General features: G+C 45.2%; 1 protein-coding gene across 11 annotated transcripts in view; it reads right to left on the bottom strand.

Annotated features, from left to right (window-relative positions):
• ZNF462 (zinc finger protein 462) overlaps positions 1–27,000 on the bottom strand; it is a 139,698-nt gene that overhangs the window by 27,703 nt on the left and 84,995 nt on the right. For all 11 annotated transcript variants that reach the window (XR_006785850.1, XM_045840191.1, XM_045840192.1 and 8 more), the window contains 2 exons: positions 9,184–9,451; positions 6,942–7,078 (listed from right to left, as the gene is read on the bottom strand). Coding sequence is in view for 10 of the 11 variants with exons in the window: in XM_045840191.1 (XP_045696147.1) it covers positions 6,942–7,078; positions 9,184–9,451 (405 nt within the window). In the remaining variant the exon portion in view is untranslated. The remainder of the gene's footprint in view (positions 1–6,941; positions 7,079–9,183; positions 9,452–27,000) is intronic.

Raw genomic sequence — 27,000 nt, 5'->3', positions numbered from 1 at the left:
TGGGGCTCCGTGGAAAAATCTGCAGAGTTGCAACTAACGTGGGGTCGGTCACTTCTGCCCAAAACAGCAGAAACCACACCCATGTGAAGCCCAGCATCATCAAGGAAAAATTCTTTCTGAAAGGCAGACCACAACATGCATGGGTTTCCTTCCACAACGTGTCAGACCCAAATGAGGCAGGGACAGATTTGGAAGTCTTTCACTCCGACAAACTTCACAGGCAAATAAATGATCATGTTAAAGCACCCAGTCCCTCTTTGGGCCAAACCAAAGACCCACCCATTCCTCCCTCTCAACCAGCCAAGTGTCAAGGGTGAGTACTAGAAAACCGTTAAGAATATAACAACAGTTTCTTTAAAGAAAACCATCCACAAACATAGCCATAATGAGACACATAAACATAAGCACAATGGCTTCCAATAAGTTATTTGGTTTTCATGTCAGCCAGGTTACCACCCTCAAGCCACAGAGCTGGGAACCGTACCTTTAATTAGAATAGGCAAATGTATTTGATGGGGGTGGAATGACATGTAATTCCACTGAATGAAATGACACATTGTCCATCTCACCGTAGATTCCCCCCTCAAGAAAAATGATACTGATTGGATAAATTAGGGGAGTTTAGTTCTAGTCCAAAAGACACCCTCCTGAAAGTTTCAGTTAAACTCAGTGTTTGTCTAAGTATTGGGGCTATAGGTTGGGAAACAGAAATTTTACGCTCATATGCCAACTGGAGGCCAGTATCAGTAAATTACACAGCTCCGTAATGATAACGTAAATATTTGGAAAATCTGTTTCATTCGATAATTCAACCTGTGTCCAATTTTTCAGGTTCACTGTAGGTGCCCATGGTACATACAGGCAAAGCTATGTCTAAGGCATCGTACTCCCAGTGGTGATAAATTCAATGGAAATAGCCTCATGAAACTATTCCTTTGTTTGTCGTTGCTCTTCCCATTAAAGTTCAAGTTACTTCAGTGCACAAACCTTGCCTGACTCTTCATGGCTGTGTCCCAAGAGCTTAGAACAATGCTAGCATGCAGTGGGTGTTCAATAAATATTTGCTGCATGAATGAAAACCCACCAAAAGTCTTACCACCAACTTTCTCCTTAAAACAAAAGCCTCGGTGGTTGATTTTTTCCTCATGGCTAACCTCTTGAAGTGTTGATCTGACCCAAGTTCATAGTTCCTCAAAGAGATGGGTTTACCAGTCCTTTGTGCCAATCTGTGCTAACTTAGTGTTCATCCGGTGTCTCATCAAGTCCCCTGGCTTCCCATATGTTTACTGAGTCAAGTTCAAACTCCCATGTTGGTAGCCAAGCCCTCCATCATTTGGCGGGAACATACATCTTCAGCCTGGCCCCCTAGTTTCTTCAGGCTCCCCTCAAAGCACCTGAACACCCCTCTGTAAACCCATCTTGCTTCCCCTCACCACAGTGATTTGTGAAATCACTCTGTAGTGAGTTAAATTGTGTCTCGCAGAAAAGGACATCCAACTGGGACCTCAGAATCTGACCTGACTGGGACATAAAGAATTTGCAGAGGCAAATAGTCAAGATCAGGTTACACTGGATTAGAGCGAGCTCTAAATCCAATGATGAGTCTCAGGTGCACAGCATAGTGGGTAGACAATCACATATTTTACAAAGTGGTCCCTCCTCCTGATATTTCAAGTATCCACCTGGCACTGTACATAGTTATTGCAATAATGTTGACTATATTTCCTGTGCTATGCTTTATATCCCCGTGACTATTTTGTAACTTCCAAGTTGTATGTCTTAGTACCTTCACCCCTTTCACCCAGCACCCCAATCGCTCTCCCCGCTGGCAACCACCAGTCTGTTCTCTGTATCTATGAGTCTGTTTCTATTTTGTCTGTTCATTTATTTTGCTCTTTAGATTCCATATATAAGTGAAATCATATAGCATTTGCCTTTTTCTGTCTGACTTATTTCACTTAGCATAATACCCTCTGGGTCCATTTATACTGTTACAAATAGTAAGATCCCATTCTTTTTCAAGGCCGAGTAATACTCCATTGTGTGTGTGTGTGTGTGTGTGTGTGTGTGTGTGTGTACCACTACATTTTATCCATTAGTCTACTGATGGGCACTTGAGTTACATCCATATCATGGTTATTTGTTAATAATGCGGCAGTGAACACAGCAGTACTTGCAGGGTGGGACAAAAGTAGGTTTACACTTGTTTGTATGGAAAATAATACAATAATTAATAAGTAATATAAGAATAAACTCTGTCCCACATACTCACAATCATAAACCTACTTTTGCTCTATGCCATATATTTTTTCAAATTAGTGTTTTGGGTTTCTTGGGATATATTTCCTGAAGTGGAATTGCTAGGTCATATGGTAGTTCAATTTTTTTTGAGGAAACTCTATACTGTTTTCCACCAATGGCTGCACCAATCTGCATTCCCACTAACAGTACACAAGACTCCCCTTTTCTCCACATCTTCGCCAATACTTGTTTATTGATTTACTGATGATAGCCATTCTGACAGGCATGAAGTGTTATCTCAGTGTGGTTTTAATTTGCATCTCTCTGATGGTTAGTAGCACTGAATATCTTTTCATGTCTATTGGCCATCTGCATGCCCTCTTTGGAGAAGTCAATGACTGGTGTCCTTATGGGAAGAGGCGAGTGCAGAGAGACCCACACAGGGAGGAAGGCTGGTGCAGACAGAAGCAGGGACTGGAATGGTGCAGCTACGAGGACGGGAATGCCAGAAGCCACCGGAAGCTAGGAAAAGCCAAGGAAGGATTCTGTTCTAGAGCCTTCAGAGAGAACATAGCCCTGCTGAAACCTTGATCTCAGACTTCTAGGGTCCAGGCTGGTGAGAAAATACATTTTTGTTGTTTTAAGCCACCTGGGAAATTACTGTACCTCACTTTGTCCTCTGTTTGTTGAAATGTCATTATGACTGCCTGAAAACCATACCCCCTGCACCTTTCTCACCCCAAACAGAAGTATATCTGCCACTAAGGTACTTTTCACTCACTCTCTGATACATACTTACGCACCATTCCTCACCTTGAGGAAGGCTGGTGCTAGGTCTTAAAAACCCCATCTTACCCAAAGAACCCAGCATAGCATGGCTTGTAACAGGCAAATAATGAATGCTTGCTGGATGCATGAATGAACAGTATGTTCTCTTCTGCCACAGCCAACATAAATCCATGAGTATTTTTCATTCAGATTTCCCGTGAGTGAAATAGGTTCTCTTTTTCTTTCCTCCTTGTTTAAATGCATCCATTTGTTTGGATAAAAAGCTAAGGAAATTCTATTTTGGCAAGTAGTAGTTCAGTCTCAGGACCAGTTCGTTCAGTTGTTTTTCTTGCCTTTCATCCCAAGTATTTTAATTAACTAAGGCCTCGGAAAGATGTCTTTCTACAGGCCCTAGAGACCAAAGATGTTTACTCATCCACAGAACAAGGAGGGCACAGGTGCAGAGGGAGCCACATCTGCTTACTTTGAGATCAGTCCCAACTAGAAACTGTAAGACTGACAGACACTCAGCCCTGGCTCTTGACTTGTCCAGACCAGCTTCCCACGGAGTTACCGTTTTGAGTTGGGGCGGACACAAAAGCCAGGCCAGGACACAGGTGGCAGACGTGGCTGTCCTGGAGCACCCTGCCATCTGTGGTCCAGTGGGCTTTGTGTCTGACCTCCCACTCCACACATAGCCCCATCCCGAGGCCCAACTGCCACAGACCCTGGGAGGCTGAGCAGAGTGACACCAACCACCTTCCTGAGGGCGAGACAGTGATGTCTGGTGGTTAAAGGCAAGGAGTGTGTGTCGGACAAGCCTGGTTCGGATCCCGTCAATTATCAGTCATTTGGCCCTAGGTAAGGCGCTCCGTCTTTCTGACCCTGGTTTTCCCCTTGTTTTCAGGGATAGTGGTAATACCCACCACACAGTGTTCTGTGAGAATTCCGTAAAACAACATTTGGAAAGCACTTAGCAGAGCCCCTGCTACATAAGCACTTGGTAACAGCAACTCTAGTTATTGATGTTAACACCGTCATTATTACTACCAGCCCTCAAACTCTCATGTTCATTCTAGACTGTACACTTTCTCACCCCAATAAGGCTGATATTTATATATTCAGGTGCCTCTTTTACTACAAATTATCTGTACAAATAAACAGTGGCAGGCAATATGATGGATGGGGAAGGGGGTCAGAGGACTGGGGCTGGCTCCTAGCTCTGCCACTTACTGGGTGGGGACCTCGGGCTGAACTCTCTCAGCTGGCGTGGGCCCTGGGGACTTACCACTGCATTTACGGTGGGGACACCATGCATTATGTCACACACGGTCCCCTTTAGGACAATTTGCTGGAGAAATTCCTTTCAGGTTTCAGTGTCAAGGATTCCTGGAAATTTCCTGAACAAAATTTCAAAAGTCTAACCAAGTGTAAATTCGACTGATTCTATTTTCTTCTCTCCCACGATAGGCAGGGATCTCGGGGCAAAATGTGCAGCCCACTGCTGCCAACTGTCCCATACCTCCTGGCGCCCTGAGTGTCCAAACCCTTGGTGAATTCAGTCATACCTTCAGGTGAACTTTCTACTGGTTTCTCTCTATTTTGCGTTTGCCCCAATTTCCTCACTGGTGTTTAATCTTATAGTTCTGCATTAATGCCTTTAAGGTAAACCCTTTGTGAAACAACCACAAATAACTACACAAAATTATAGAACAAGTCATTTTTCTCAACTTTGCCATATGTCAAATAAAACTATAGGTAATAGTATTATCCTTCATGTGTTGTTGGAAGGTAAAGTGACACTGGGTGTGTAAGAAGCACTTTGTCAAGTGTCATGCTCCAAGTGTGTGTACATGACCGTTAGCATTTCATCTCTCCTTCACTCTGACCTGCGGATATTTTTATTGACTTGAAAGAGAGAGAGACAGATAGACAGACTGACACTGATATGAAAGACAAACATCGATCAGTTGCCTTCCATACACACTCCAACCAGGGATCAAACCCACAACCTAGGTATGTGCCCTGACTGGGAATTGAACCTGCGACCTTTTGGTACACAGCACAGTACTCCAACAAACTGAGCCATCCAGCAAGGCAAGGCACACTTCAACTCTCTCTTTGCCTCCCCCTTTCTTGAATGTTCAGCTCAGGGAAGGAAAGTCATAGAGTTCATTGGGCATCACTCTGATCCTGCCTGGCAGCAATCTGGGAAATAAGGGAATCAACCACAGAAGCGAGGTTTCATCATTTCCACCTGCACAGCAGCAACAGTACTCATGGCTCCCCCCAACCTCTGAGGGGAGCGCAGAGTCACTGTGACACACGGTCACCAGAAGCCAGGTGACTAAGGCAGAACAACAGGTGGGACCACTCAGGCCAAGAATTCCTGCCTAACTGTCCCTATGCTGCTTCTCCCAGCTCATGGGTGGACGACATCCTTGCCAGCCACGCACGCATGTGCCATCAGAGGGGAATCTGAGAGTGCTGATGGTGAGCCTTTCACGGGATCTGCTGCAGAGGTGGGTGACGTGTCACAAAAAACATGCAGCAGTGGCTCTGGGGAAATGTTGGAAACTTGCATAGCACCCCAAAACATCTAGCATTTCAGAGTGGAAGACATCTCAGCAGGACAGCGAAAGACAACTATGATGCTTCTGAGGTGTGAGTGGCCAAGACTGAGAAGCTTTCCAAGGACAGAGGCAAAGGGAGGACGATGGGAAGGAGGAGGAAGTTTAAAAGGTGGGCGGGGAGGGATGGAGGACAGATGGGAAGATCGGTAGATGGGAACAGCCAGACAGGCCGGCAGCGGGTGTCCTTGTCATCCTTTCCCCATCCACCTCTGGCATGCACCTTTTCATGACAAACTCGTTTTCATATAAACCTGTTTTCCCTTCCAATGCAGAAGAGGCCTGGTGTTGAACAGTGTTTTAATTGGCCAAGAGCAAACTCAAAGAAAAACCAAAAAGAACTTAAAAGAAGGATCCCTGTTTATAAACAGGAACCAACATATAGGGGGCACCCAGCGACATGGCCCTTAGGGAACACAGTAGGCACTTTACATGGGATCTCACAGGCTTCACCATCATCTCTTTTTGCAGATGAGACAGAGGTTCAACACAGGAGGCTTTGAGGCCGGAATTTAAATCCAAAGCTTATGGGTTTTCTAATATTTATCAGGCCACTCTGACTCTTAAGAATTTTCTCTCGCTCCATTTCAAGGGAAATTCCACATTCTGCTTTGGAAATCATCATTTTGGTCTGCCTCCAAAGAACTGCTTATTAAGAATCTCTCCCACATGTAAAATATGCTCACACCCTCCTCCCTCCAAAAGTCTCATTCCATTAAGGCACAGGTGGCAAACACAAGGCCCGCAGGTTGCATCCAGCCCTCCACCTTGTTTTATCCCCCAGCGGCAGCACCGAGCTCCTTGCCCCTAGTTAGGGAGTAGTTACATTTACACAGTCCCAACATTACATTCAGCCCTTTGAAGGCAACTGTGAGGCTGATGTGGCCCCCGGTGAAAATGAGCCTGACACCCCTGGATAGAATTCTTTGCATTTTAGAATGAGCCTTCAGCCACCCATTCTCTTTCTCACTCACTCCTTCCCGAGCGAGGCTGTGGGAGCCAAGGACTCAATGTAAAAATCCCGTACTCTGGGGAGCCCTGCAGAAGTGCTCACCGCAGGATCCATCGCCTTGGCCTCCCTCCAGGGGGAGGAAGTCCTCTGGGCAGGAAGGTCTGTTTTTAACCCTGTCGAATGTCCTGGTGGGTATCCCTGTGATTTCTTGCCCGGAGAAAAGGTGAGGAACCAGGGACCAAGGCCATGGTGCCACTACCACCTTGAGAATGCATCCCTGTGAGACCACCTGTGCCGCCCCCCCCCCCCCGCAAGCACCCCGAGAAAGCCGAGAGAGGAAGGAAGGTTACCTCGGTGCAGCACGATGTGGTCGATCATGTTGCGTTTGTATTTGGTGTGATAGAGGCAGAGAGGACAGCGAAGGTCTTTGGGGCCCTCCTCCGGAACGGCCGAGTGCCCGGCTTCCACGTGCATAGTAAAAGCAGATCTGGGAGAGAGGTGGGGAGACCGGGCGATGAGTACGAAAAGGATCGTTTCACTCACGTGCTCCCAGCCCCCGCCCGCAACCTTCCTGCAGCGCTTCCCGGTGAGACGCCCTGGCCCGAGGGGCCAAACCACCCACGTAATCCTGTTTGCTGACTGCGCCTTCCTCCGCCCCTCTGTCCCTCACCCAGTAACCGACACTGTCATGCAGCGGTCACTCATTTTTGGAAATTTGGACACTTAGCTGGGTTCAGGACTTGGTGGATTTTCTCAAAGACTTTATTCTTTTTTTTTAAAAAAGGACAGTTGCTATAACATTAGTTGTTAGTTTTAGGTGTACAATATAGTGATCCAACATTTCTATGCCTTACAATGTGATCACCCCACTAATTCCAATACTCCTCTGTCAGCGTGCAGACGGAACACGATATTACTGATTCCCCTTCACCTTTTCACCCAGTCCCCGGCCCCATCGTTTCTGTTTCTGAGTCTACCGAACACTTCCTTCTTGAAAAGGAAACACTGCCTGTTAAAAACAGGACAAAATCCCTAGGAGGACGGACGTAGCCTCCTGGTGCCTGGGAAGAGAGGGACTATTTTAAAGCGGGCTGATTTACCAGCTGCCGCACGGCCCTCTGCAGGCGGCGGGCAGAGGTCACAACGCTGACAACCAGGTAGACTGACTCCGCTATTGTAGGGCTCGAAGGTGGAAGAGTACGGTTGCCTCCCCCTTCCCCCTTCTCAAAACTTCACTGTGTACAGAGCCCTAAATGTCTCATAAAAATGGATGAAACCAAGAGCTGAATGGGCGAGATCCTCTTATTAACCCAAGGGCTTCTCGCTGGGGAGACACGCACACTTGTCAGCTCGCCCTCGTTATCGGGGCCCTTGTAGCCTTCTCTCATTTCTAAGGCCACATACATATTTATCTGCAAAACAACTGAGCCAAGTTAAGAGTCAGAGAGACAGCACATTTTCCATCAAATCCAAGCAACTACAATGTTGCTGGAAGAGACACTTGTTATTCTTCCAATTCATGTTTTCCTTTGGGTGTGAAGCTCACTTTCGCCAGCCTCTCTGTGTGGAGCCTGCAGTGGCGGAAGGCTCAGGTCTTAATTGGGACAGGAGCAAATAATAATAGCTTTATATCTGTAACATGGCATATAATGCTATTATTTTTCAGCCTTTTCTCTATAATAAAACGTTTACTAGTGTTTACTTTGTGCCAGGCACTATTCTAAGCACTTAGTTATATTGGTTCATTTATTCCTTATAAGAGCTCTGTGAGGTGGATACTATTATTATCTTTATTTTATAGATAAGGAACTGGAGACACAGAGAGGCTTAGTGGCTTGTCCTAAGTCACACAGCCAGTAAGGAGCAAAGCTGGGATTCAAACTCAGGCAGTCAGGCCCCACATTCTGTACTCATAACCACTAACCTAAACGGTAACTCACAGGATGAGATTAAATCACCGGATTTAGATGAAAGGATAGGAAGCCGTCCATTCTTTAGTTCGAGGGTGCTGTCACACAGAGGAGCAAAGGTGACAGTGGATTATCTTTTTCTAGATTGGAACTATCACTCTATGATCACTCCTGTTTACATTCCACAGTGCTGGAGTCCTGATTCTCTGGATTTTCTAAATAACGTGATCTTAAGAAGTAAGACTCTACAAGGGTAGTGGGGAAGTCACTATTGCTGAATGTTCTCCCTTAACTTCGACTTTCAAGAACATATTTTTTCCAAAGACAAGTAAAGGGGAAGAGAGACAGGGACGGTGCTCTCAAGGGAAAATGCTCATTGCTTCACGCACTGGGCCGGGGAAATCCTTTGCCATGATCTCACACTGCCTGGTCGCCCTTTGCTTTGATTTTTAAATTAATTTGTTTTGATATAGCTCCTTCACCCCTTCCACAAACCCCAAAGCAGTCTTCTGGAACTAGCCTTTTTTTGGTTAAGATTGGACCCAACCCCTGCATCACCCTAGGGATTGGAGGGTGTGGGGGCTCCTGTGAGCTCCAGGTAGGAGGGTGTAAGAAGAGTGTGGTGAGGGGAGGAGCAGGTACAGCCACCTCTTTTTCTGAGGCTGTTTCTCATGCCACTTACTTAAAGCCTGTGTAAAAAGAGCAGTCTTTGCACTTGAAGAGCTTCTTCCCGCCATGCTTGTCCCTGTAATGGCGCCTGATGCTCTGGATGTAGCCAGAGGAGAATTCACAGAATTCGCAATGGAGAACAGCTTCGGTTTTCGGCTCGGCACCCCCAGCAGCTCCGGGCAGAGGCACAGGGCTGACGCGGCTGTTGTTCCTCGCCAGGGCCGCGGACTGGTAGTGGTTCAGCTGCTGCTGCACATCTGGAGGCTCCGAGTAGGATGAGTCTGTAGACAGACCGGGGAGGGGTTGGGGGTGGAACGGGACGACACCGGACACACAGAACACAGTGGAGGTTTGATGCTTGAAACCCCTGATGTTTGTTTTGAGTCCTTTTTTTTTAAAAAAAGGGGATGGCTATGAGCCCATCTTTCCTCCTCACTTACATTCTACAACACTTATCTGGGGAAAGGCAGGTAGGGAGGAAGTGTGACGTCTTTTAATCTGACTTGGAGGGCTCATACCATTTAAAAATAAAATTCTGAGGTTAAAGGTTTCAAAGTGAAGGAAGAAAGTACACTTTTTTTTAAAAGGAAATTGCAGCGTGGCAACAGGCTGCCACAGCACAGCCGTCCTTGTAGGTGAGATAAATAAACCCACATAATGTACACAGGACTCAACCTGAGAAAAGCAAGTGGATGATGCAATATCTCCCCCTTTGCAGCCTGGAATTATTCAAGCCCACCAAAAAAAAAAAAGAAAAAAAAGTCTTTAACAGAAATGCTCAAGCACATGGCACCCACAAATATAAAAATGTTTTATGCCTTCCCAGTCAAGCGATTTAAAATTTAAAATATAAAAATCCAATAGTGTTGCCCGGGAATGGACGTTTAAAGCTTAGTCAGCATTAAGATGGAGATTTATTCATAAATCGCATTAAAATGGAATTCCAAACAAGTTTCCCTGAAAGGTATTTTCAAGTTTGCCATCCGGAGGAAAATGTCGGAAATGACAGGCACAAATCTCACTCCCGAGAAGCTTCAATGGCATGGGGTGGAGCCATCAGACCTAAGTGAGAGGAAAAACCTGAGTTTCTTCTTTACACTAGAAAATAAATAAATGACTGATTGCTTTTTAAAAGAGAGAAAAGTAAAAGAAAGGTTTTAGGCCTTTTCCTAACACGCTGCTTTGAATGTCGAGGTTAGGAATTCAACAGCACGGTCCTGTGTAACCTATAGCTGTCCCTGAAGGACACGATGAAGCCCAGGAATACCACACAGATGAGTTTCAGTGTGACTTTCCTTGAAAAGAAAACAAAGGGCTCTTTTCTTAAGCCTTTCAAGAAGCAGAAGGGAAAGGGGAGAGAAACTGTACCAGCCTCCTCTCGACGTGATGGACACTTAATTTTCTAAAGCACGGATTCCCCCAGGCGGGGCACGGAGGAATTCTGTAAAACCCCTATTTGATGAAACCAGTACCATCCATCCCGTTGGCCTCTTCGGAAAGGAAAACACCATCAGAGCAGCCTCCCTTACCGAGAGGGCACCTCCTGCCTTTAAAACACTCAACTACTTTCTTTGCTTCTTGACCTGTCCACTGCCGCGCCCCCCCCCCCCCTCCGCCCCCCACTCCCATTTGTATTCCTCACGACAGAGAAAAACCCCTCTGGAAATTGTAAACAAGCCTGCCACACACACAAAAACAAAACAAAAGGAAAGTTGAACAATATATCTCCAAACCTCCCTGGGTTCATTACCAGGTGTAAAGTGAAGACAAAGGAAGAAAGGAAGGACAAGACTGAATTCATTCCACCCGATTCTTTTATCTCCCTTTTCTTTATTCCTCAACCTCAGCTGATGAACCCACTCAGGATCACAATAACGCCATTGTCAACTTCTCATTCTTCCTTTCAATAGCAGGTTTGTTTACCATTTCACGGATTGTTCAGAGAGGTTTTCTATGTCAGCCCTAAAGACTAGTTTCTGCTTAAAACACAGGCACAATGAAACCCCAAACACACCCCACCTCTCTCGTTAACACAGGCCCAAGCTGCGGGCTGGGCACTGTAGCACCGGCATCCCTGACAAGCCCCTGTTCCCTCTCCCGGGTGCATCCTGGCCCCCTCCTAGCTCTTCAGAATAGAAATTCTGTGACCAGTGAGGCCAAAGCCAGGTCCTGCTGCCTGCCAGCCGTCCATTCTCCATAAATCGACCCAGCAGATCCCTCCGAGGGAAGGCACCTTCTTCAACCTGACCCTAGAGACATTTTTCTTGTCTCTAGGGTCGATAGCATATTATTCCATTCATCTTAAAAAAGAAAAGAGGGAATTCTACATTTTAACTCCAGTATTTATATGTTATAGGAAACCCGAAGAAATAAAAATGCACAAAGTGGTGGGTGAAGCACTCCAAGAAAGGGAGGCTCCTCCTCACTGTTCTGAAAATGGCAATGCAACAGGAAAGGCATATGTATCCGAGTTATAAACTCCTTTTATTGCCTGGTTATATCAGACAGACAGGTGTATTTACAAAAGTAAGCAAATCCCACCACTTCATGACTCATCTGTACTAACGCCCAGGTTACAGGTTTTGGGGTCCTCCTAGAAGAACTTTACTTGCCTCTCTGGTGCCAAGACACACTCTCTTTCTCTCCACTTGGAGTTTTGAATGACATACAGCTTTGGCACTGAAGTCACAAAGACATGAGCGTGTATGCTTCCACTGGTCTTTAAAGAGCCCGTTTACCAAGGCACAAACAATTCTAGTTTGTTCATCACGCACAGGCAGAAGAGCAGGAATAGGATCATTTTGTGCTCAGGTTAGAAGACAAGCAGATTGTTAGCGGTGAAGGGCATACTACCTCAGTTAAAAATCATTAAGAAAATTTTCTTTCATTTTGGGCTAAAAGAAAGAAAAGGGACAACAGCCTGCGCTTGAGCCAGATCTGAGGTCAGGAGAAAACACAGCAGCGGAAGCACAGGAGTGTGAATCCAGTGGGAAGCTCTGTCCCCAACTCCAGGTCGTGCAAGTTCTATCTTTATCTCCCATACAGCAGCTCATACCCACAAAGGAACCAACAGCACAGGCCACAGTCGGTCCAGACATTCCCAACCCAACCTTGAGACATGCAGTCTCAGAAGGGACTTTTATTTTTTTTCCAAGAAATTCTAATTCATTTATCAAGGTAAAATTCACACATTTTGTCCTTTCTTTCTTTTTTTTAGACTTTATTTATTTATTTTTAGAGAGGGGAAGGGAGGGAGAAAGAGAGAGAGAGAAACATCAATGTGTGGTTGCCTCTCATGTGGCCCCCACTGGGGACTCGGCCTGCAACACAGGCATGTGCCCTGACTGGGAATCGAACCTGCGACCTTTTGGTTCGCAGCCTGCACTCAATCCACTGAGCTATGCCAGCCAGGGCTCTCAGAAGGGACTTTAATTCTCTGACTTATGACTTCATTTATGTACAAAGTTGTAGGGATTAAGTTATAACTATTTGTAGTTATAAAATAAGTTTAATTCAGTTATAGATAGCTATCTGTTTTGATAATTGTCTACAATCAGAAACTTAGAATATGTTGTAAAATCAGGATCAAACTGGAATTTTAGCATGGATGGTCACAGTGGCTGTGGGCATGGGTTTGGGGTTTACTGAGCAGCCAGCAATTAATTCTCACAACTGTGGTGAGTGAGCAATGCAGGTTCCCACCCCAGCTTTACCGATGAGGTCGCCTAGGCTGAGGGTGATTGGTCACACAGCTAAGAAGAGGCAGAGGTAGAATCTGAACAAAGATCTGTATGACTCTGAAGTCTGAGTCTCGTCTGTCAGACACCTGCTCCCAGTGGTGACCTCTGGGGTCCCGTGACGCAAATCAGAAGAACGAGGAAGAACATTTGAGTGTTTCACCAGCAACAAACACAAAGCAGAGAGGACAGACAGAGAAGGTGCAGAAAGGCTGACACAACTGAATAGATAGAAACGATAACAGAACATTTAAAAAATAACATGAAATTGAACACAAAACACTAAAAAAGCATTTCACAGCACCTGGGAAAGAATAAAGTAAGATTCATGGGAAAGAAAAATATTCAAAATGCTTTATATTTTAGAAAGTCGGGGGATGGGGGTGGCAGGCAGGTTGGGAGACTACACAGGAGACATTTCTACAAGCACACTGCACAGGTAGGCATGGGAAATGCCCAGAGCTGGGAATGCACCCGCCCACATGGCGTGCTGCAGTGAGATGCTTCATAAATGGCCCTAACAAAAATAATGCTCTGAAATTTCTGAGGTGGAATTTGGCCAGGAAAAGAAAGGTACACAAATGCAAATGGGAAACAGGATGTTTTCAGGTGGTTCTCAGACAGCCGGGGGTTTCAAACCAGGGGCAGGAATGAGTTCCAGGTGAGGCCTCCCATCCCTCTCGCTTAGTCACTTAGTCGTGTTCCCAGAGAAGTGGGGAATTTCTTGCTCTAATTCCAGCTCCCCAGGATCCTAGCCAAACCCAGGTAAATATCAGTTTGAAGGTTTTTTTTTTCCTTTCTCCAAAAATTAGCACAAAAACAGTCATAGGAAATCTGATTTTACAAAGGCAAATGATAAACAGGTGAACTTGTAAGCCTGAGAGAGTGAAACTTTCTCAAATATTCTGATTCTACAAACATTTAGCAACACCCTCTTGGTGCCAAGGCCATGTGCTGGTGCTACAAGTTCAAAGTCAAAGGAGACGCGAGGGGTGCCTTCTAGGAACTTGGATCTACCAGGGGAGAGAGCAGAGTAATTGGCTGTTATGAAAATTTGGCCTACTCCACGTCTAGCGAATTACTCCATTGGCTGAAGGAATGAAAGAGGCAGAGAGAACAAATGGACAGTAACAGGAGAGTTTAACTATTGCAAGATTAAGGAAGACACCAGGAAGAGTCAGAATCAGTGGGGCAGTACATTGTGGGAGCTGCAGAGGACAGCCCCCTCGTGCACTGAGAGGTCCAAAAAGGAAGCCGCACAGGAGGATCAATTCTCAATTTTCTGCAGCCGCATAGAGGCTGTGAGTGAAAAAGGAAAAGTGCCTTGGTGCCAGCAACCCCATTTAATTATATCTGAGCTTTCGGAGCAAACTTGGGAGAGGCTCTCTGGTCATTGTGAACCAAGTACCAGGAGAAAAATAAAAGACAAAGGGTTTTAGGCAAGTGCATGTCAGAGGTGGTCAGGAAGCAAATGATTTAAATTACACCCATCTGCTCTGCAAATATTTACTGAGCATCAGTGGGAGACCCTGTCCTGGGACAGTTGGACTTGGACCCTGATTTCAAGCAGCTCCCTGTCTCAGACAGATGTGTTACAATTGTACCGCAATGGATCTGTTTACATTGTATCACAACAGACTGTGATACAATGTAAAAAGTCTTAATAGAGACGTCTGTAAAGAGCTAAGAGGGGGAGAAAAAGAAATCTGCACTTGGTGATCTGAGGGAGTGTAGGCACCAGGGAGAGAGGGAGGATGTCACGAGAACCTTAAGTGTCCATTAATAAATTAACCAGCATTAGTCAGTGTGTTGATGAAAGCAACGCTAGACATGGAGATACTCAATAATTCCGTTCACCATACCTACACCTTACGTTCTAAATCGATATTGAAGCAACTACATTCTCATCACAACGACAAAAAAAGTAACTTAATTCCTATATGGAAAAGAAATGAAGATCAGAGGAAAAGTATGAACAAAAAATACATACGTTAGAAGGTGCAATAGATTGCAGAAGGGAGAATTTTAAATTTTCAAGTTCTAAAACAGCACAGAAAGTTCAAACTAATGCACAGTTTGTAATTTTCTTCAGAAAAACAGGTGATTTGGCAACTCAAGTTTGGTGGTGTAAGGAATCAGAAATAGAACATTACCTATGGGTAATTTAACCACAAATACTGCAAATAGCCAAAGTATGGGAGGTAGGAGTAGGACCCAAATATGCTGGAAATACAGTCCACTCTTTCTAGCCAAGAAATTATAGAACATCTGAGATGGCACAGTAACGATGACGAGAGAGCAGCTAAGGACATACTTTAGTTATTCGCCAGGAGAACTTTGGAATGTCATGGAGCTTCTATCATACAACTGCTAATTAATTTAGGCAAAGGCCAGAAATAGCCTAAGCATTTTCACGCATGTGACAGTGACCCCGGTATCTATAGTGACAAGACCGAGAATCCCGCGGCCATGGCAAACCCAGTGAGCTGCGAGATGATGTGAGTCTGCATGTGAGGCTGGAACTCTTTCAAGCTTGACGTTTGATGGACTCCTTACACGCCATGTGCTGAAAACGGACACCTTTGCCCACACACCTCCTTTTGTGTTCTGATTGCCAGTGAAATGGCTCATCCCTTCATTGAGGCTCAAGTTGTGAGAATCTTCCTTCACACTGTTACACGTTTCCTGTAGCAGCACATTTAGCCAGGCACCTTGTTCTAGAGACGTATGTCAGGACCCATTCTCCAATCATTTCCTTTCCAGCCCCTGGCCTCCCTTCCCACTGTTCATTCAGGTCCTCAGGTCCCAGATGGCCAACTCTCACAGCCTTCTACCTGCTCTTCCTTCCTCTGAGATCTACTCCAGCTTGGCCAGCATACACATCATAGACATAACACATATCACTTATATGATTATGATATGATCATGCCTGCCCCAATGTTCAAGGGTTAGACTATACACAGCTCCTGCATATACTGGTCCTAGTCCACGTTTCCAGCCACACAGTTTAGCTAGTTCCCAATTCCTTGTACATTCTACTATGTCATCAGTGGGGTTGAGTCTTCGATGGGGCTATCTGGTGCGCTACCTCTTCTTTTGTCTGGCAAGTTCCTACCCGCCCTTCAAACGTCAGCTGAAACGTCACCTATTCTGTGAAGATTCCCTCCAACAGTGCAGACAGAACCCTGCTCTCCTCTGTGCATGGCCAACACATACACCTCTTGACTCTCACCCTGACCTCACTGGACCTCACATTACACTGACCTGGTCTCTTAAGCAATGTCCACCAGCATGGCCAGGGCAATGCCTTCGACCCTGAGTCACCCTGACCACAGAAGACCATGGCGACAGTGTCCGGGCTGGCATCGCAGGCGACTCTGCAGCAGCCCCGCCACCTCCCATGTCTGCTTCCAGCAGTTGAGTTGATGCTACCAAGAACCAGTTTTTACTTGCTCCCAAACTTCCCTGTACCAGTTATATTTGCTACTGAGCTTCTTCAACTTAATTAATATTATCTCCAATGATGAACTGTTGGTATAAAAAGTGTCACTTCTACGAAAGCTACGTTGAATGCTTTGAAAAGTTAAGTTGCTAAGAAAAGAAATTACTGTCAAATGATGTTTTGGCAAGACCAACTCTAAGAGACTGAGGAGAACATAAAAGTCTAGGAGGACTCCGCTCTCGGGCTGTTCCGCAAATGTCTAAATTATCATTCTACTTAAAAAAAAAGAAAAGAAGACAAACTGAAACTGGAAGTAGCATATGATTCAATGTAGGTGACTGGTTTATGCGAGAGAATAAATGGGGCAAGCCAATCCAAGGGCCCAGACTCCAATACACAGGACTCGACCCTACATGGCAACACTGGTGCACAAATGCATTTGCCTTTTCAGTGAAAACAAAATGCTTGAAGGCACTTAAAAAAGGATTCCCTGCATTAAGAAACTTGCACATATAACTGAGAAACTCCAGGTTGCTTCAATTAAGAAAGATTCTACTGTATCTATCTGTATGTCTGTCTCCCATTTTATATTAATTCAGAAAATATTTATTGCAAGCCTTCTACTTGCCAGGCACTTTGAAGCACTTTGGCTGTATCAGTGAAAATTACTGCCAAGGGCCCTTGCCCTTGTAGAACTCACAGTGAAGACTGACAAAAACAGCACCTTATGTGCTTACACAGCCGCAAGGACACATGGTCCTTTCATAAAGGTACTGAAGGATTATGTTTACTGGACTGAATTTGTGGACAACTTTCTTACCTCTAGTCTCACCTGTCTGTCTATCTACCCATCTACCTATCTATCTGTCTTTTTTAGGTTCTGAGAACAAATATGTAGCATAGAGTGGTCAAGAGGATTCACAGACTCAAGTACTTTACTTATTTAAAAAGGTTTCTTAGGTTTTACCTGAATTCCTTTGAAACGTGATTGAACACCCTTTCTTTCTCAAGATACTTCTTGTTTACTTTGTAATATACTTTAAATATTTTTTAAAAGATTGTATTTTATTTTTATTTTTAGAGAAAGGGGAAGGGAGAGAGAAAGAGAGGGAGAGAAATATCAATGTGTGTGGTTGCCTCTTGTGTGTCCCCAACTGGGGACCTGGTCCACAACCCAGGTATGTAGCCTGACTGGGAATTGAACCCGAGACCTTTTGGTCTGCAGGATGACACTCAACCAACTGAGCCACACTGGCCACTAAGTACTATTCACATAGAGCAGAATCTGGCATACAGAAGAAAACCAACTACAAATCACCAATGCAGTTTTCCAAGTATTCCCTTCAAAGAGCCTCAAAATGTTCTCTTTCTATGGGACATTCCAGAAGGAAATTTATATTAGAAGTGAAGCTGTGGAACACAGTCCATTTCACGTCCTTCTGGAGAGCATCTCAAGGGAACATAAATCTCTCGAGGCAGCCAACGTATTTTATTTCCTTCTTTTGATTATGCCTTGAAATTGTCCAGGCCAAGGACTCCGGCCCCTCTTTGTCTTCTATCATCAGTGGAGTTCTCTGGCCTGGATGCACAAGATTATGATACAATGGCCAGGGGGACAATGGACGCTGGATGACTATATATAGGAATTCTGGGCTTGGTTGTCATGGGAGCAAATGGGAAAACAAATGCCTCGTCCTGAAAATAAGGCTGAGGCCAAACTTGAAGGAAACACACACTGAAAACTTCCTGTCATTCTGATGAGTAAAAACAAAACCTTGAAATATGATCAGGGAATAGATGAGAAAGAAACAAAACCAAACAAAAAAATTAGTCTTCAAAACTGACAATAACACAGCAAAAAAAAAAAGGGGCAAGTTTTTCTTTTTGCGATTAGTGTCCCATCATATTTGAAGTTCACTATAAGGGTCTAAGGCTTGTTTTGTGAAACTTCCTGTTCTCACCCTCTCTGTGTTTTGGGGGAATCCAGGCAAGTCTGACCTAAGACACACAGGATTCCTGGACTAAACTCATTAGGTCCTGAGTTTGGGGACAAGCCCATTTGTGTCTGTATTTTCCCCACCCAACAGCATCACCATCCACCAGGCAATGAAATCAGAACAAGTCTTTGACTCATCCCCCCCCACCCCGTTCTACACAGTTGGCAGGTGAAAGGGTGGTCCTGAGGGTTCCACCTCCTCAAGAGCGCTCGCTCTCACCCACACCGCTCCACTGCTGCTCCTGTTGTCCTGGCCCTCGGGGTGGCTTGAGTGGAGAATGTCCACTGTGCGATGTTCCTAACTGGATTTCTCTTTTCAAGGTTTGTTTCCTCGAAGATTCCTTTCCCCCGCTAAAAGTAGTAATGATTGTGGTACCCACCCATTCTTACAGAAAAAGGTCCAACCTGAGGCCTGGTGCTCTGGCTCTCCACCTTCCAAAACCCATGCTCATCTCCATAACCCCACTCCCTGTACACTGTGCTGACTGCTGGCCCCGTGGGAAGTGCCTAAGGTTCATTCTGGATGCATCTTTTCACTGCACCTTTGCACGGTGCTATGGCTTCTCCTACTTTTCAGCCTGGCAAACACTGACCATCTCTTAAAACTGAACGCAGTTCAAATTTACCGCCGCTGTGAAGATCTTCCTTGATCTTTCTAGGTACATGCATTCAATCTCCTCTCTGAGCTCTTCCATTAGTTCTCATCCAGCTGCACTGGGGTTCATTTATTTTACCTCCCACAGGCAAGGGTCTCTTTGCAAGCAAGATATCCACCCATCCAACCATCTACCCACCCACCCACCCACCCACCCGTAACATTTTAAAAAGTTAATATTCTCCAGAACTAAGCTCAGCACCTAGTTCGAAACATGCGCTCAATGAACATGTTACACAAATCCAGAAAGTTCAAACTGAAAAAGAGTGCTCCAAAAAACCCATTTTTAAGAAAACATTTATTTTTAAAGAGAGAGGAAGGGAGAGAGACAGAGAAGGAGAAAAACATAGATGTGTGTGAGAAACATTGATAGGTGTCCTCTCGCACATCCCCAACTGGGCAGCTGGCTAGCAATCCAGGCATGTGCCCTGACTGGGAATTGAACCTATAACCTTTCAGTTCACAGGCTGGCGCTCAGTCCACTGAGGCACACAAGCCGGGGCTTAAAAGGAAAACCCAACTAACTAAATGTCCGTCTCTATTTGGATACTGAGGTTAATAAGTCCTTCCCACTTAAACACTGATCTACTTCTACTGAAACAATCCTGGGTCTAGAACATTTGAGGATCCAAATGAAACAAAATTACTAATCTATGGCTATCCAAAGAAGCCAAAAGCATAATGTCTGTTTTTGACCCTGAATTAGCAATAAGTATAAACTCTGAAACAGATGATGTCAGGTATCTGGGAGCCACTTTCGATATTTCTATGTGCAACTCTCTTTCTCTCCCCTTTTGGACCCACTGGTAGACACAGATGTTTATGAGATGCACAGGTGTAACAGGTACCATCTATTTCATGTAAATGCACCATGACTTCCTGCAGTCAACTCCTAAGGCCATGGATACAGAGCCCTCTGCAATCCATGAGAAGGTCCTCATGGATTTCTTTCTGATATTTAGCATATTACATTCCCACTACATAAAATGTTTTACCAATTTTTTTCCACCAGGAATGCACTCTCATTCCAGATACGTACTGTGCAGACTATCCATTCTGCACAAAGACCTGTAGTGGCTCAGAAAAGCAGACATGGCTTCGTGTCACCCAGCCAGTGAGAGGAGAAATAGGAACATAACCTGGGGCGCCTGCATGCCCCAGTTTTGAAAACATGTTCTTTTTCTGCCATAGTCATTAGCAAACATTGTAGGTATTCCTTTTGCACTAAACAGTATTTGGACCTCAAAGTGTGTTCTTAAAAATTCTTGAAATAGGCCGGAGATATTTGTAGGGAAACGAATGTGTGGCGAAGGAGCCTTTTTCTAATGTCTCTCGGAGGAAGCTCTGCGTGGCATCTGCCATTGTTAATTGAGAAGCTCTTACAATACCAAATGCATAATTCAACCTGTGACTCTTTTGAATTGTGTGATGAGGAAGTAAGGTTCCCTGCCGTCCATTTAGATACATAGATGTCTTTACCGCACTGAAAATCCAGCGACAAATGTTGAGTACAAAAGCCCCTTTATATCAGTGACTTGGCCTCAACCACAGAGAGCTTGCTAGCAACTTCAGGGGATATTTGGAGCTCAGAGGCCACCGGCAAGGGCACAGTGCCTCCTCCTCAAGACCCGCCCGGAGGAGAGATGCCTACGGACTTCAAGGAGTCAGTCACAATGTATGGCTGGCTATGAATGGTGCAGAGAGGGCCCAGGTAGGGAACCATCGCAGAGATTTCTTACAAGATGAGATAATCAAGAGGAAAGGACACATCTGAATGTAAGCACATATATTTAGATACACGGAGAGCTCCAAGTGATGGCATGGAAATTAGGTACGAAAGGCAACAGTCAATCCGGAACGGGAATGAACAGCCACACTTCAAAGCAGAGTTATTTTAAAATTGTCCTCCAGCAGCGGGAGTCTGTGAACCAACAAACCCAGTGGGTTTCGTACTTTTTTCTTTTCTTTTCACCTATTCCCATGCAATGTAAAAAAAATCCTGGCTCTGAGTTAAGCTGTATTTTTAGTCACTACTAAAGCACCAGGTTCTTCCTTTGGGACAGCTCTTACTCTAGACTCGCCCATGGGAAAACTGTTCGGTGATGCCGAGCTCAGGTGCGGGGTGTACACCCTCACAAAGCCAGCGGGATCCGGGAGTGAGACCCAGGTTCACCTTCTGCTGTCTTAGCCAGGGGTATGTCTAGCAATTGTTAGGTGTTTTTCATAAGGTCAGTCACTGATCTTCACCTTGACCTTATGAAATGGGAAACATGACTTCCTACCACACAGGTGGGAGGGACAACCAAGAACTAGGAAACCAGCGATTTCTCAGCTATCCGGGGCACGAACCTGAGCCTCCTCCTAACTGTGTGGAGCCTCTTGGTGAAGCAGATTTCTGGTCATCATTTGTAAAGTGGAGAGGATAACGCTGGCCACTTCACAGATGCTGTGGCAGGCACGGGAGACCAGAGTGTGAAGTACAGTGGCTGGCACCTAGGGAGTGCGTTAGGGGTCTCAGTTCCACCACTGTTAAAGCCTACATCATATAATTTTGCACTGAACTATAACTTGCCTCTACTGGTTGTGTTCCCCACAGATGAAAGAATTTGGTCTGTTTAGCTGGACAGCAGGATGAAAAGGCATGAGCTTGAAACAGATATAACGCACACTCTTCCCAGCTCCAGGCACACAGTAGGTGCTCGGCGGCTAGCTTTTGACTGACTGATTCTGGGCAAAACCAAATGCATTGCTACTTCCGGCAACAACTGGCCAGCTTATTGTGTAAGTGAAGATGGCTGCAAAGGGGGGGCGGACTGAGTGTGGGACCTAGATTCAGCTCACAGGCAGGGCTCCACCTGAGTAACACCACCGATTCAATGATTCACCCCCATTTTGTTGGATAACAAAGAACGGTCACAAGTCACCCTGTTACAAAAAGGCTGGTCAGAGCAAAATTAATTCCCAAACTTTACAGGCTTTCTTGGCAACCATTCTGTTGTCTATGTCCTTTCATATTTTTTTCAAGATCACCTCCAGCTTTGCAGCAAGGTCCTTGGGCATCCAACTGGTAGGTCTATAAATCATCTCCATCATCAATAATCCTCTCCCAAAGCACCCTACCTGTCATTTCCTCCCCTTTTCCTTGTTCTTTCTCTTGACAGCACTCCTTGCCACCTGATTTGACATGTCTTGGTTGACTGTCTGGTTCTCCCGATGATCTATGAGGAATTTTGCCTCAAAGTTCTCAGCTTGCGTGGTTTTTAGCTCATGACTAATGAGAGCATTTCAACTTAGCTTAGCACGAAGCATTTTCCCAATGCTCAGTATGAGAAACCTGAGGATCTCTGCCTTAGACCTGCCATTGTAACTCAGCCTTGAGTACCGTGGCCAATGTGTGGCACCATAAACATCAACACTTAAGGCTAGATGAATTCACCCAAATAACTCATTTGACTGCCTATGGCATGCAAGGTAATCTGACATGCTCTGGGGACCCAAAATTAAAATGATGGCCTGTGCCTTCAAGACTGATGGGCACAGGCCATCTAGGGGTGATGGAAAGACAGAGGGTTACAACAGAGTATGATCGGTGCTATCATCCCAAAGAGAGCTCAGAGATCTGTAGGAGCAAAAGGGAGGCCCATCAACCAGACAGGAAGAGTCAGGAAGGCTTCTGGAGGAGACAAGCTTCAGTTTTTCAGGATAAATAGAAGTGAGTTGCCCAGGTTGGCGTAGCTCAGTGGGTTGAGTGCAGGCTCAATCCACCTGCGAACCAAAGCATTGCAGGTTCGATTCCCAGTCAGGGCACATGCCTGGGTTGCAGGCCACAGCCCCCAGCAACCGCACATTGATCTCTCTCTCTCTCTCTCTCTCTTCCTTCCCTTTCTAAAAATAAATAAATAAAATCTTAAAAAAAATTAGAAGTGAGTTGAGTGAATGGAGTAATGAGGAGGGTGCAGGTAAGTGGAGAAGGGTGATCCAGGAAGAGGGACTAGCAAGGCCTGGGGTGTGAGACAGCAGGACTCTGCAGGGCTCAGCAGGGCTGCAACAGGGTGCGTGGGAGGGAGGAAGGGTGAGGAATGATCCCAGAGAGACACTGGCCCAAATACCAGGTTTCTGTGCCAAGCTTGGAATTTATTCCGAAGGCATAGACAGCCACTGGAGGGTTTTAAGCAGAAACCAGGTGAGACTGAAGTCTTACATCTTTACCTTTTCTTTGTCTACAAAATGTGCCCTTAACCTGGACCAACTCTCTCTCGGATGGGGAAGGCAGCTTGGTACAAATGACTTTCCACTGTGAGACAAACCGACCAGCAGCACATTCCCCACTGGTGATGGAATAGCAGCGGCCTAGGATTCCATACTTTGTTTTGTTAAGTAGAAAACACCAATGTAATGTATTTTCTTCTTTAGATTTTACTAGCAGGTTGGAAATGTCCATTTCAAATTCAGTTCCTACTGTTACTACTGAACGTACTCCTTTTACATCTGGAATAGATTACAGCTCTACCTAGGAGAAGGAAAGATGGAAACTCTGTAGGCTACATTGTCTGCTCCCTACTAATCATTCACGTGCAAAAATAAGTTACAAGAAAGCACAGGAATCCAAGGGGTGTGTCTATGTGCTGGTGAACACCCAAAACACGTAGGCGGCAGCGAAGATCCTGGGGTCCATTTTCCAAATACGGCAACATCCAAAATGTGTCCAGATCTGTATTTTACTCCTTAGCTTTCACACCCAGGTGCCAACCCAAGGACACTTAATATGTATTTCTTGGGTTCACTTCAACTCAACTCAATGGTCAAAATTTTATTTTGGAGAGCGATTCGGTGTGCTTCCGGGTTCATGAGCTTTTTATACATGGTTTGCTTAACCATCACCAATGTTTTATCTACTGTGTGTTACACAGCTGACTATAGAGATCACCAGATCTTGTATTTCAAGAGCTCTCAGGTTGTCAGGGGAGAGGGCTGCAGCACACGCTGAAACGAGGCCTCACAGAAAAGAGCACATGCCCATGGGCACCTCTATCTACTGTGAGCGTGGTGGCCAGAAGACAGTGGGGCTCTGTAGTCAGAAAAAACATTCCAAGCCTGATTTACAGCTTTGAACCGCTGTAATGACTATTTACAGGACACAACGAACTTTCATTTTACATTTATAGGGCATCTGCTCTGGGAAGGAAGTGGCCCTGTGCCAGGTATTTAGAATAGAAAGATGAGCAGGATGAAAACCCTAACCCTAATGAGCTTCCTTTCTGGTAATAATATGGAGCTGGCAGAATGGACCGCATGTCCCCAAAAGAGGGAGGGCACAGCGCCGTGGGATTTCACAGGGAGAGCTGACTCGCATCAGGGGACATTATGAGAAACAGCATGGAAGTGAAGGAATCCGCACATGGCTCTGAAGGACAAGTAGGGTCTGGACATGTGGAAACAGAGGACAGGAGGGGAAGCTGGGGGATGGGCATGCGATTGTTGAGTGGGAATTTTTTTTAACAGGCATGTAGACCTGTTGGAGATTCTTGATTAGGAGAATGGTATGACTCTTCACCTTGCATAGGGACTAAAGGGAGGCGCTTGCAGGTGGCGTGAAAATGGTAATGGCTCGAGTAAGAGATGGGGATGGGGAGGAGTAGGGCAAATGAGAGGGAAAGTGAGGAGACAGGAAAACAGGGCCGCATAGGCAAGTGACTGGCTGATGGAACACGGGTCCAAGGAAAAGGCTGAGTGCAACCTCAGGGTAGAGAAAGCGAGGGGCAGATGGAAAAAAAGGGTCTAGGGTGTAAGCTGAGAGGTTGCAGTTGGAGGTGGAGATGTTGGCATTAGAAGCGTGAGTTGATTCCGTGTGAATGTGAAGGGGGAGAGCAGCGGAGGAGATGCTGACTGCAGACTGTATGACGGCAGGTGGACCAAGAGCGCTTGAAAACAAGGTAAAGGGAACATCTTGCTACAGGCCAGAGGAAAGTCCGAAACACACAGCAGGCCCAAAACCAAGGGAGGAGAATTGCCCTGGGAGGGTGGTCAGCAGTTTTAAATGCCACGGACAAAAAAAGAAAAAAAAAAAAAAGGATCAGACAGGAGCAAAGGCCATGGACTCGTTTGTCTAAAGTTGCTGTCAACCCCTGTGAAAGGCTTCTTACTAAAGTGGTGGAGGCCGGAGCCACACTGCAAGGGATTCCAGAGAGGGAGAAAAAGGAGGCAGCACCAGGTGTAAACAAGCAAGGAATGACTCCTCCCCAGAGAAAATGCCATGGAGTTGGCCAAAGGGAGGCCACTTCACCGGAGTGGTTTCATTACGATGCTGAAGGCAGAACACAGATTCCAGCAGTTTAAGAAAATATAAATGGGAAGGAAATATAAGTTGGGATACTGGTCCCTTTGAGGAGATTTGGAGGCTATGACTGCAATTTCAGGAATAAACCTATCCCAAAATGGTTCTAGTATTTAAAACACAGAGCACTTCCCGGGGGCCTCACATAGCTCCCTTGTTTAGACTTTCCAAGGGAAAAGGGATTAAGGAAACAGCGTGACATCGTACACGGAGCTCTGGAGCCAGGCGATGTGCCCTTTAACCCCGAACTCTGCCAGGTGGTAACTGTGACCTCTCTTAAGCCCATTTCCATCATGCTCCTTGCCAAATACTTGGTCTCATCTAAAGAGTCCATTGAGACACTTGGTCCACACCAAAAGGTCCTTCATATTTAGGCTGTCCAAAATGTCCAAGGCGACATTTGGACCACATCAAGTGTTCTTGCTATGTAAACCCTGCTCTTCTGCAAGATTCAAACCCTGACCCATTTACATAACCCCATGTGCCACGACGAACTAAGGCTACTGAGGCAAGAAGGGTTATTGGCAACACAGCCACAATGCCATTATTGGACCAGTAAAATGTAATAGTTTTAAAATTTATTAACCCTATAGATCAAAAGTAGACATATATGTTATGGGTTATTTGAACCTAGAGCTGTTTCTAAGCATGAACGTTTTGGACAGGACCAGAATTCAGAGAACTTTGGGCATGGACCAATGTTCAGCCTCCGCTTTGGACGGAACCAAATGTCCAGTGATCACTTCCCCACTTCTGAAATAGTAGAGAGCTAGTTATGGAACTTCCTGTCTCACGGGATTTTTTTAAATCATCAAAGATTTTTATTTAACACATTAATGAGGAAGTCAAGAAGATGTCACAACTGGTCACAGGAGGGTTAAAAGAAGCATATTTATATAAGGTAAAGGGAGGCTTAAAGGAGTTTACGAACAAATAGATGCAAACACCTATCCACAGGCAACAATCAAATGCACTCTAATAGACACAACAAGTTGTGATATGGAAAGACTAATCTGCACTAGTATCAGCTTCATACAACTTAAAGGGTTGACAAATAGCTCAAACAGAAAGAAAGGGAAAGACAATCTCGATGGATGAGCTAGTCAAGACACCCCCAAATATAGATATATAAATATATGTCCATTTCAATGTTTTTTATTTTTGTTTTTTTACCATTTGTTCCTAACAGAGCTGTTAAAAACAAGACAACCAGCTGAAAATGGAGCCACGAATGCTAAGCCCCACATCACCAAACTGAGACTTAATTTCATTACAGTTTCAGCTCTCCCAGACAGGGAATCTTAAACCATTCAATCAGGAATACCCTCGTCAGCACTAGTTAGGTAATCTGCCTGAAAGACCCCTAAAGGAAATAACTTTGCCATGATCAACCCATTTTTTTTGCCTAATATAACGTCCTCCTCCCTGCTCCCTTCTGCCCATAAATAAGTCTTCCATTCTGTACAGCTCCGTGGAGCTCCTTTCTATCTGCTAGATTGGATGCTGCCTACTCCATCCATCGCTGAATAAAGCCAGTATGATCTTTAAAATTAATCAGTTGAATTTTGTTTTTTTAACAGAGTTAAGAAGTAGGTGGATCCAATAACTAACTAGTCATTAGATCAATGCTAAGTACTTTCCATCCATTCACGGGACAGACTGGGAT

This window comes from Phyllostomus hastatus, unplaced genomic scaffold, assembly GCF_019186645.2.
Source record: "Phyllostomus hastatus isolate PE091 unplaced genomic scaffold, TTU_PhHast_1.1 phas_contig_34, whole genome shotgun sequence".
NCBI lineage: Eukaryota > Metazoa > Chordata > Mammalia > Chiroptera > Phyllostomidae > Phyllostomus > Phyllostomus hastatus.
Note: the sequence above shows the minus strand (reverse complement) of the source record. Positions and strands in the feature narration are given on the sequence as shown.